The sequence below is a fragment of the Nicotiana sylvestris genome, chromosome 12, assembly GCF_000393655.2.
Source record: "Nicotiana sylvestris chromosome 12, ASM39365v2, whole genome shotgun sequence".
In the NCBI taxonomy this organism is placed as follows: Eukaryota; Viridiplantae; Streptophyta; class Magnoliopsida; order Solanales; family Solanaceae; genus Nicotiana; species Nicotiana sylvestris.
In genome coordinates, this window is record NC_091068.1 from 147,070,241 (window position 1) to 147,082,659 (window position 12,419).

Here is a 12,419-nt window from a genome sequence, read left to right on the forward strand (position 1 = left end):
TTTACAATGTAGTTACAACTACAGAGTAAGCTACTGAACAGCTAACTGATAGATTGAGCAAATGAATAAGGACTTATATTGTGCATTATGTCACACTCATAATAAATCCAGATTTCATCTATTTGTGCAGTGTGAATTCACAAAGAAATTATGGAACAGGATGCTGTAATCTTGTATGGTTTCATTGATGATTAACAAAAATGATAGTTACCAAAATAAAATAAAATAATAAAATAAAGAATGTGTATGCGGTTCAACAATGAAGTCCATTGGAGTTGTAAGCCAAACCGCGAATCAAGTGTGGACTTTAATGAAGAAAGGGTTAAAGATAAATTAAAGAAAGTGTACGTGGTTCAAGAATCATAACTATAAATCCATAAAAAAGAAGAGAGACCATAATATAAAACCTGGAAGATGACTATTCTTAATTACCAAACATACTGCAGGTGTCTAGTTGGAACTCTCAAAATCTGCAAACTAATAAGTAACTAGGATATTAATAGTAAAATTTCTAACTACTATAATCTTTTCTTCCCAGCTACTCATAACTCTATCTTACATGAGAAGGTTAACAAAATGGCTACTCTAAGATCTAAGGAGGGGCCAATACATGCATTCTTGCCATGACTTTAAACGGGACTACCCATGTCGCTCACTTTGTATTTCTCAGGTTAGCAGAGAGGGGAAATTTACAAATAACAAAGAATATGAACAGCTAGAAATATTACAATGGAATAACATGTCGCTGCACTTATCTTGGTATCATCTCGGTTACACTCTGATAACTATGGAACTCTGTTGTTGCAAATTGATTTACAGATTTTACGCCTTCCTTTCCGTTGGAGGATGAAGTCAGGAAACTACCATAACTCGATTGTTTAGAGCTATGTGGTCTATAGACTCCTGGCTCAGTTAACAACTTCTCATTTAGCTTGACGTCTTTAGACAGCATTTCAATTACTTGTTTCATGTTAGGTCTATGGTTATAAGCAGCTTGGATACAAAAGAGAGCAACTTTGATGAAGCGTAGAACTTCAGCCTCCGGATACTCTGTCAGCTCCGGATCAACAAGATCTAGAAGCCTCCCTTCTTCTCTAAGTTTCCATGCCTGCAGAAGTTTAAATACCTTCAAAAAATCAGTATAAAGAGATGGTATGTTTGTATAATTGCAGTAGCTGGCTATATGATGTGCATTTAAAATCTGTGTGAGCAATTAGTACTTTTCACATCCCGTTAAGATACAAACTTTGACTATAGGACTGCTTCCAAGGCTGAATAAAGGATTTGAGTTGCAGTACGTTGATGAGAGGCTAAATGAATACATAAATTTGTATAGCCGACCCCAGCTAGTTTATGATTGATGATTAATTGATTGATATTATGTCCTTTAAGATCCAAAGAACTTGTTAATGGTCCAGAAAATGCATGACGTTCGGACAACCATCACACAAGAAAGGAAACTCTGCATCTTCAACTTTCTTCTTTATTTTTTACTAAGATGCATTAGACAAGCAATTTGCTTTCCTGAACATGATATCAACAGATTCTTGGAATTGCAGTGAGCACATCAAGTGAAAAATTAGTTAAAACACTTTTCTGATGACCTGGAGTTGATCCAACATAAAGGGCAGCCCGGTGCACTAAGCTCCCGCTATGTGCGGGATATGGGGAAGGGCCGTACCACAAGGGTCTATTGTATGCAGCCTTACCCTGCATTTCTGCAAGAGGCTGTTTCCACGGTTCGAACCCGTGACCTCCTGACCATATAACAGCAACTTTACCAGTTACGCCAAGGCTCCCCTACAGGAGTTGATCCAACATATAGTAAAATAAAGCTATGAACTATGTCTACTTAAACTTAGGAAAGTAGAAGAAAGTCATTTGATGCCAACTAGCAATATCTGTGACTTGCATCGAAAGATTTATTGCTCCTGATGAAACCTACCCATTCGACCAGTACCAAGAGATCTTCTCCAAATGCTGCGTTACTGCTGCTTCTGCCACTTATAATTTCAAGTACAAGAACCCCGAAACTGTAGACATCAGCCTTTTTCGTGAGCTGTCCTAACAAGGCATACTCGGGAGCAAGATATCCTCTGCAAAAAAAGGAGATCATTGGCAGTAAGAACAGAAGAAAGGACGACGTCATGCAGAAAAACAAATAGATACAGTGCAGAATTGCTTGTGCTCTATTAAAAGATTCAAAGTACACTCACATTGTTCCAGCCACTCGAGTACTAACATGAGTGATATTATCAGGGAAAAGCTTTGCAAGGCCAAAATCTCCAATTTTAGGATGAAGATTTTCATCAATAAGGACATTACTAGCCTTAATATCTCGATGAACAATTGGTGGTTCCGCATCCTCGTGAAGAAATGCTAGACCAGATGCTGTACCCAAACATATAGCAGCTCTCTTGGGCCAATCTAGGGGAACACATTTACCTTTCGAACCTGCAATGACAATTGTATATGGTGGTTAGCCATATACTTGGATGACACTCTTTCCAACACTAAAAGCAGCTACTCTATCAAATTACTCGTGCACAATGGCTAATGCAGACTACTGCAGACTCGTTCGCTACTGCCTATATATGTTCTTTTGGTTCAAATGAATATTTAACATTGTGAAAAGTACCAAGTAAAGCACTGGCAAGGCTGTTATTCTCCAAGTATTCGTACACCAATATTCTATTGCCACCCTCTACGCAACAACCAATCAACTGAACAAGATTTGGATGTCGGGTATTTGAGATCATATTAATCTCTGTCAACAATTCCCTGGTCCCTTGTTTTGATTCAGCAGAAAGACATTTGACAGCTACAGACCTTCCATCCCTCAAAACTCCCTGCGATCAAACAAGCAAGTTGCTAAAGTACACTAACAAAACTAAATCTGGCTAAAGGAAGAAAAAGCTTTAGTAACTCATCTTCTCCCTATTAAAGGCATAATTTTTGTCGAAAATTGTAAGCACTAAAAGATTGACAAGTCTCACCTTATAGACAACTCCAAAACCACCTCCTCCTATTTTGTTCGATGGATGGAAATGCCCTGTCGCTGATCTCAATGAGTTATAGGAAAACAGCGTCACATTGTTGGTTGCAAGTTCTAATCCTTCAGAGTAAAAGAAAAGATAATACTAAGTCTTGGAACATGAAATTGGAGAAAGAAAAAGAAGCAAAAGAATAGGAGAACATTTCCAAGAATCTTGAGCAAGTACTCAAATATACTCCCTTACAGTTCATATCATACAAAGTCTTTGGTTGCACAAAAAGATATGGAAAAGGCATTACTTTTAATGCTATCTAATCTAAGAGGAACCAAGTTGTAGCATATACATGAGAATGGCCTTAAAATTGGCATCAGTTCTGAAATACTACAATTTATTGGATTGAATTAAACTCATATCATCATGACATTAAGACCAAAAGAAGATCACCATACCTATTTTCTTTTGCCGGTATCCTACATATGTCTCAATCTAATATTGGATTTAAATAATACAGTATACACACTGACAATGTAAAGTGATTTTTACATTACCAGTGTAGTTTTACTTGTTGTAACAGTTCATTTACCATGTTTTGCAGGTTATCAGTCCATATTTGCTATGAAAAAAAAGTTACTGAAATTGACTTTTAAATAACCTAAAAAGAATGAGATATTTTTTTCTAATGGTACATAGAACTTAATTTTGAACATTCAAGCTCTGTTAGAAGTCCACAGGTTCAAATAACATCAATTTTCATTCTCATCAATGAATTGATAGGCATAAAAGGTTTTCCACCTTCATCTCACAGTTCACTTAGAATAAGAAAAATACTCCATATTAACCAAGAATTAAAAAAAAGAAAAGAAAAGGAGCTACAACAATTGCTAAATTTGGGTACCAACGGATTCGTGTTAAGGATTAATATAGAAATATCTTTAGTCAATCTGGAAAAGACAAAAAAAGTTAACAATACAGAGGGAATTGATGTTACCTTGTACTTGAGTTTCTCTGTTGTCCTTACACTGCAGAAAAGAACCAAAACAACTAAAACCCATTTCTGAAAAGTTTCAAACCTTTCAACACCAAACTAGCTCTTCAATTTAGTGTAACACCATTCTGCGCAAAAACCCAAACCGAAAAAAAAGAGGAAGAAGAAGAAGACACACAGAAACACAAGAAACTAATTAGTGGGGTTAGTTTAACTGGGGTCAAGCGTTGTGGACGACACATAAATTATATGACTTGACTATAATTTGAGAGAGATAACAAATGGCGTATGTTGTTTATCGTATGTAGGGAGTATATACAAGGAAGTGTATAATGTGATATTTCTAGCTCCTAGGTCCTAAGAGGGGGAGTTATATAAATAGAGAGGCAGAGAGTGCGTGTGGTTGGTTGGTTAATTGCCAACAAAGGTGGGAAAAGGAAGGAAGAGAGAAGTAGCAGGTTTTTTTTTTTTTTTTTTTGAGTAATAATAGGATTTATATTAGATAGACTAGATAAGTGACATATTACATGCCATAGTGTTCATAGAGGTTGGTATCCCCGAGTACAAAATACTACTGCTAGCCGGGACATTTTTGTTACCAACTGCCCTTAGCATATTACATACTGAAAGAGGTACTGCTTTTATATAGCTGCATTCCTGACTTTGATCCTTTGTCTGGTAATGCTTCACAAAAAAAGGTGGATCAGCAAAAAGTTTTATGCATCCTGGTTTATATTGCTTGTTTTCCTTGTATTTTGCCTCCTTGGCTAATGCATCCGCTACTGAATTACCTTGTCTGAAGTTATGTTGTAGTAGTTGTCGCACCTCCTTTTTTTTCCCGCGCCCGCGGGGCGCGTCGGGAGTTTTCTCCAATTAAAGGACAGTCGAAACGGGATTTGTTTATTTGTTTCAGAGTCGCCACCTGGGAATTTTAAGGCGTCCCAAGTCACCAATTATAATCCCTGAATCGAGGAGAATATGACTCTGTTTATTTTTTTTCCGCGAACCAGAAATCCTGAGTAAGGAATTCTGTTAATCCGGAAGAAGGTGTTAGGCATTTCCGAATTCCGTGGTTCTAGCACGGTCGCTTAACTGTTTTTATTATTGGCTTAATCAACTTGATTTTATTAAATATTGATGTTTTCTGATTTTACTACTGCTTATACTTATTACGATTGAAACCTTCTTTGAATCGAATTACGCGTACGTATATTCGTGTTATAAATTAAAAATGCGGAATTGTGTCACGCGTACGTGTACACAATAATTTTTTATAATATATTAAGCAATCATTTCTCCGAGATTGTTTTGAATCAAGAATATTTATTTTTCTTGAATAGTGAACCGTACATCTCGGGTTTTTTATGAAATTGATTTAACGCCTTTAGAAAAATCCTTTTATTAAATATTCGCTCGAAATTGCGCGTACGCATAATCCGAAGTTTTGTTTCTTTAAAAAGTATAATCAGGGTACGCGAACGTATCCCTAATTGCGCAACATATTTGTAATGATATTATGAAATTTTGAAAAAAATGTTTGTTATATCACGAAAAATCTTGTTTTAAGATATTCTTTAAATTTTTGGAAAATAATCCACAATTTATTAAATATCGACCATTGATTATAATTTCCGAATATAAATCATATTCATTCCAATTATTCAAATTCAAAAGACAGAATAAAAATATGATTAGTACTAACTTTAAAACAAATGTGACATATATAAATATGCCAAAGAATAAATTGCATATGAAACCGAAAATAAATAATTCATAAAGGAAGGAAATATTTTCCGGGAATTTTCATGATTATTTAATGCAAATTCTATTTTTAATTACCATTGATTTAAGAAGTTGCCATTTATGTATATACAAATCAACTTATTCTCATATGCTCGTTTTAATCTTAATAGACCTAATTATTTGGTCACTTTGTTTTATGAAAGTAGATAAGCATCAAATTTATAGAAAAGGCGTTATTATGCAAGTTAATTCAACAAAGTTACCTTACATATAACCTAACTGTTTGGCGTAAATATTCATAACGTTTTAACATCATGATGAGCTATACCAACTTACTTTACTCATATGATTATACCTGTCATCATACCATATAATAACTTATACCAACCTAAACAAAAAAAATCATATTTGTTACAAGATATTCTACTAATGTAACTTCTTAATCATTACATTCAACTAATGGTATTATGGGATGTAATCAATGGCCCATTTTTATGCCTCACTCCCTGTTTTGACAATTCACATATATCTATACCAATGAGATTTCGGAATAGCTAACATTATTACAAAACTTTATATGAATTTCAAAATAAGACAATTTAACTCATAGCTATCAAATTGAATTCACTATTAGTTAACTAACATAAAAATAAAATTAGAACTAATGAACTTGGACAATTGGAAAATAACATTTCAATTCAAGCTTCATTGACGGGTCATGCTGAAATCTCTTTCCGACTTAAAATTTAAAAGACATATACCTGAAAATGGAGGTAGAAGAAGTAAGTTTCAGCAGTTACAGCAGTAACAAATTCAGTAGAATATACTGATAACACAGTAAATCTGATCAAGAATAGGATTCGAAGAGCCCAGATGCACAGTAAGATACTTTGAAAGACACTTCAGATTTTAACTGAACAGTGGAATCACATAAAGTTGAACAGATTCAACAAAAGAACATCATTTCAGATTTCAGTTTTTTTTTCTTTCTTCAGTTTCAAATTCAGTTTGTTTCTGATTTTCTGTTTCTACTGCTGTATCTGTATGTGAGTGTGTATGTGAATGTTCTATTTTCTGTTTCCTTCCTTTAAAATCTCAGCCCTCAAAATCTCTTAAAAAATTCTCTCTTAAAAAATTTCTCTGTCTGTTAAAAAAAAGCTCTCTGAAAATTCTGTTTCTCTCCCTTAAAATTCTGTCTTTCTTACTCAAAAATTCTGTTTTTTCTCTCTTAAAAATTCTGTTTTCTCACTCAAAAATTCTGTTTTTTCTCTCTTAAAAATTCTGTTTTCTCACTCAAAAATTCTGTTTTTTCTCTCTTAAAAATTCTGTTTTCTCACTCAAAAATTCTGTTTTTTCTCTCTTAAAAATTCTGTTTTCTCACTCAAAAATTCTGTTTTTTCTCTCTTAAAAATTCTGTTTTCTCACTCAAAAATTCTGTCCTTTAACTGTCTGTCCAGCTCCTGTATTTATACAGGGCTGGTCCTAGGCAATTTAAGTGCTTCTTGGACCCCCTTCTTCTTTTTTTTAAAAACAGAAAAACCCATTATGTAAAACCTTTTCCCTGATTTTCAGCAGCCCATTATCCCTTGTTCCCCATTAGTATTATTAACTAATAGCAACTAACATTACATTATAATATACTAGTACTAACACCCTGTTTTTACTGTTTCATTCCCATAAGTGCCCCTGAAATCCTAATGTTATTACTGAAAAATCAGAACCTTCAGCAAAACATATTCTAAAATCTGTACAGACTCAGTTATCTTTCTGATTTACAGCTAAATCAATCCTATTAACCTCCTAAACACAATTGTATTTGACCAACTTTTGTAAACTGGAATTCAAACTGGACATTACAACACTGAATTCAGAACTAACATCATAACAGCATATTTCTGAAATTATCAAAATCATTCAGACTGGACTTAACATTAAACCAAAATCAAACACACACAGGATCATTGTCAATACTGACAATGCCCTGAAACTTTTAATGTTCAGACAATAACATATACAACATACATTTGAATTCACTGATTCACAGACAATCATGATTTAATTGACGAGCATTAATCAATTGACTATTTACAACATTTGTCAATAACTAGTCTAAAATAGAAGCAGACTGTTTTAGTCAACATTTTCAGAAATGAAAAAATTCGTAATATAACTAATCGACGAACTTAATCGAGTCGATTACACATATTGTAAATAACCACAACCAACAGAAACAATTTACATTCGGATCAAATAGACAGAAATGACAGAATTGATGAAAAATTAACAAGCTATTAATACGGACAACAATACACGTAGAATACACAAAAATAAATAGAAAAATACCTCTGAACTTTAATTAAATTCTGACTCGAACTCAACTTGGATTTCGGATTTTTTTTGTTTGAAATCAAACTGACCTTAGTCGAAGTATTTTCCACTGAAAATACTTCGACTAAGGTCGATTAAACCTCAATCTTCATCATAATCTGAACCGAATCCGGAAGTTTGGTATTTTTAGGGTTCTTAAAAACTCGATTTGGGATTTAACCATTTCTGGTCAGATTCGAGAAGAACCAAAGATATTCTAGGCACGAGGGAGGCCAGGAGGGTAACTGGTGTGAGTTTGAAACAGATCTGGGTAAATTTTTGTTTGGTCCGAATCTTCAAAAGAAGATTCGAGAAGTTCCGAACGGATTCGAACCTAACAACCAACAGATCCATACTTAGGATGACTAGGGGAAGCCATGGTGTTAATTTGGGGCTGATTGGTTTAGATCAAGTTTTCAAGCCAACCTTCGATTTAAGATTCGAAGAGTTGTGGCCTGATTCGAAGGAAACTAAGGTTGGATTCGTGTAGGGGAGGTTCAGGGGGTTCTGGGGTGTTACTTTGGTGACCGGCGGCGTTGATGCCGCCGGGTTTCAGGCGAAGGGGAATAGGGGCGGCTAGGGTTAGGGGTCTGTTTGAGAAGATGATGAACAGGAGAGGATGGGGGGGTGTTTAGTTAGGGGCCGGGGTAAGGGTTTGGGATTTATATAGGGGTGGGATGGATCGATCTCGTCCGTCCGATCAAGCAAGATGAAAGGCCAGGATTGATTCATTAAACCAAACGACGTCGTTTGATTTGAAGTTGGGGTCGGACTGAATCGGGTTAATGGATCGGGTAACGGGTTACGGGTAAGGGTAATGTATCTTGTCCGTTGATTGGATTTGATCGAACGGTTTCTTGATGAGAGGTGACCAAACGACGTCGTTTGGTCTTAGCTTGGGACTGGACCGGACATGTTGTTTGGATTGGGCTGAGGAAGTGTAATTTGTTTTGGGCCTAGATTTAAATCCAGGTCCAATTTTTATTTCCTTTTCAATTTTTTTTTTAATTTTATTAGCAAATAAAAAAAAATCCTAATAAAATTATAAACAATTTTTTAACCTTACACAAAAAATATTAATTACTCTATAATAATTATTTAACACATAGAAAAAACATCAATCACACAGTGAAACATTTAAAATAGAACTAATGCATATTTTTGTGTTTTTTTTTATTTAAATTATCTCTTAAATGCATAATTAAATCCTATATGCATGCAACATGTATTTTATTTTAATTTTGTTTAATTATAACAAAGCAAACATTTTACGGGCATAAACAAATATTTAACACCACGCAAATTCAGAAATTACACAGTAAAAGAAATTTATTTTGATTTATTTTGGAGCAATTTTTCGTAATGCAAAAATCACGTGCTCACAGCTGCCCCTCTTTGTGCGGAAACTCGAAGAGTTTTCGTGCAAAGATAAAGTGAGCGGATACGAGCGATTTTTGCCCGTTCGAATACTCCGTGGGAAGCATTTTTAGAAAGATTTGACCGAACCTCTGCTTCAAAGGTTTCCTACATATCCTTGGCTATAAAGGAATCAGGTCAATGTAGTTCGGGAATTTTTGGTAGCTGGGACTACCGTGGGACTGTGATGTTACTGCTGTTTCGTGCTGTTTTTACTGCTTGCTGACCTCCTTATTACACCTTACTTTAAAGGAAATACAAAATTAAACTAGACTATGGTACATGAATTATAAAATCTTATCTAGATCATGCCCTTGCGTTTCTTGTTGTCTTGATATCTTGGTGAATCTTGGGCATTTGGCTTATTCCGTATTCCTCTTGGAACTCTTGTTGTTTCTTGCTGGGGATTCTGTTGGATTCCTCTGCTTTATTGATTCTAAGTGTGCTCCTTACTCACGTGAGTGGGCTTTTGGTTTCAACACTTCAATTGCATTCCCTCGTTCTTCAGGTGGGTGCCTCGACTGCTTTTCTTTCTTCCTTCATCCTCATTCTCCAGGTGGATGCCTGACTTCTTCTTTTCTCATCCTCATTCTCCAGGTGGACGCCTGACTTCTTTAATTTTTATCCTCATTCTCCAGGTGGACGCCTGATTTCTTCAATTCTTTGTCCTCATTCTCCAGGTGGACGCCTGATTTCTTCAATTCTTTGTCCTCATTCTCCAGGTGGACGCCTGACTTCTTCTTTTCTCATCCTCATTCTCCAGGTGGACGCCTGACTTCTTCTTTTCTCATCCTCATTTTCCAGGTGGACGCCTGATTTCTTTAATTCTTTGTCCTCATTCTCCAGGTGGACGCCTGACTTCTTCTTTTCTCATCCTCATTCTCCAGGTGGACGCCTGACTTCTTCAATTCTTCATCCTCGTTCTCCAGGTGGACGCCTGATTTCTTCAATTCTTTGTCCTCATTCTCCAGGTGGACGCCTGACTTCTTCTTTTCTCATCCTCATTCTCCAGGTGGACGCCTGACTTCTTTTTTCTCATCCTCATTTTCCAGGTGGATGCCTGATTTCTTTAATTCTTTGTCCTCATTCTCCAGGTGGACGCCTGACTTCTTCTTTTCTCATCCTCATTCTCCAGGTGGACGCCTGACTTCTTCTTTTCTCATCCTCATTTTCCAGGTGGATGCCTGATTTCTTTAATTCTTTGTCCTCGTTCTCCAGGTGGACGCCTGATTTCTTCAATTCTTTGTCCTCATTCTCCAGGTGGACGCCTGACTTCTTCTTTTCTCATCCTCATTCTCCAGGTGGACGCCTGACTTCTTCTTTTCTCATCCTCATTTTCCAGGTGGATGCCTGATTTCTTTAATTCTTTGTCCTCATTTTCCAGGTGGATGCCTGATTTCTTTAATTCTTTGTCCTCGTTCTCCAGGTGGACGCCTGATTTCTTCAATTCTTTGTCCTCATTCTCCAGGTGGACGCCTGACTTCTTCTTTTCTCATCCTCATTCTCCAGGTGGATGCCTGATTTCTTTAATTCTTTGTCCTCATTATCCAGGTGGACGCCTGATTTCTCTAATCATGTATTTCCTGACACAAATATTGTATTTGTCTCTGTTTTAAATCAAAGAAAACTTCGTTAGTTTAAAGCAGGGTGACTGGCTGTGGTATTCTTGCCGATGGTGATGTTTCTCTTCGTCTCTCTTTATTGCCTTGGAATGATTGAAAAGACTGTTTTGTCTTTATAATTGATCCTTGACTATATGATTTCCTTCTGTATGTTTTCCTTTAAAACCTTTTAACTGTAATCATATGCCTCTTCTGACTTTGCTGATCCACTTTTGATTTCCTCTTTCTTACATCCATATTTTATCTCCCACCTTTCGTGGCCGTATTTTGTAACCTCGAATCTTGGTAGTATACCTTGACATTCTTTCTTATTTGTTTGGAATAAAACTTATCTTAAAGCTTGGAAAAAGTAAGATTATTAGTAACGAAATACGCTGATTTCGACAATTATAGAATGAAAAGAAATATCCAATTTTTGGATGACTGTTGGAAAAAGAATAAAGGACTTATCTGATTGGAATTACTGGCGCCAATGATCAGGGTATGCATTTCGGATTAATCAACCCAGTCTTTTAATCAATCTCCTTTCAATTGTCTCAAGGAGTTTTCATCGATAAATTTGTCTCGTTTTTCACTTCTTCACTTCCTTTTCGCCTTATGGTGCCTGCGAAGGTTTTCACCAATAAGACTCTCTCATTTTACTTTTCTCTCAACTTTCGTCGCCTTATGGTGCCCGCGTGGGTTTTCACCTATAAGACTCTCTCATTTTTCTTTCCTTGTTTGTACCAAAGTGTTATGAACCACTTCATTTGCTTGCCTCAGCATTTTTCAATGATTGATCGAAAGGTCTTTTTGGTATAAGGTTAAGAATGGAAGAAGTATTAAAAGCTAAATAGCTTTGGTATGGGTTTAAAATTACAACTCTTGGAATCTTTTCTTATTTCCCATACAATTCCTGCCCCAGTCTCTTGATTGGGGTCTCTTGATATTTCTTTTCCGTGCACATTGTGCATGTTGTGCACCCTATGACCGAGCCGTGAGGCGCCTACGTATCCTTCTTTGAGGGATCAGGTCAAACGTAGTTCACTCCATAATAGTGAAGATTTTTTTTTTATTTTTATTTTTTTATTTTATTGATTCCAAGAGAGGTTAGGAAAGAAACAAGTATGGCTCAAAGGGGAAGCAAATGGTATAGTGTTTGGACAGCAGAATAAATTGCCTTTGTCATTTCAATCTTTGAAATAGTGCTAAATACAAACATTCAAAAGTTATGCATAATATCTCTTTACCGCGTCAGAATTGATCGCCATATCTATGCATTTGCCTTCAATATCTGTTAAACATAGTGCA

The 12,419-nt window shown here is 35.9% G+C and overlaps 1 protein-coding gene across 2 annotated transcripts; it reads right to left on the minus strand.

Moving 5' to 3' along the window:
* Nucleotides 1-373: 373 nt before the first annotated feature.
* On the minus strand, nt 374-4,339 carry LOC104220388 (cold-responsive protein kinase 1-like). 2 transcript variants are annotated; one of them, XM_070165568.1, is made up of 6 exons: nt 3,985-4,339; nt 2,997-3,109; nt 2,639-2,849; nt 2,217-2,454; nt 1,946-2,096; nt 374-1,108 (listed from the first exon to the last, which is right to left on the minus strand). In XM_070165568.1, exons 1-6 carry the CDS (start codon nt 4,046-4,048, stop codon nt 752-754), a joined length of 1,134 nt encoding a protein of 377 aa, XP_070021669.1. In that variant the 5' UTR covers nt 4,049-4,339; the 3' UTR covers nt 374-751. The 2 variants fall into 2 exon arrangements, with proteins under 2 accessions (XP_070021669.1, XP_009769553.1); XM_009771251.2 differs by having other exon boundaries at nt 2,997-3,115; nt 3,985-4,338.
* Between the last annotated feature and the right edge of the window lie 8,080 nt (nt 4,340-12,419).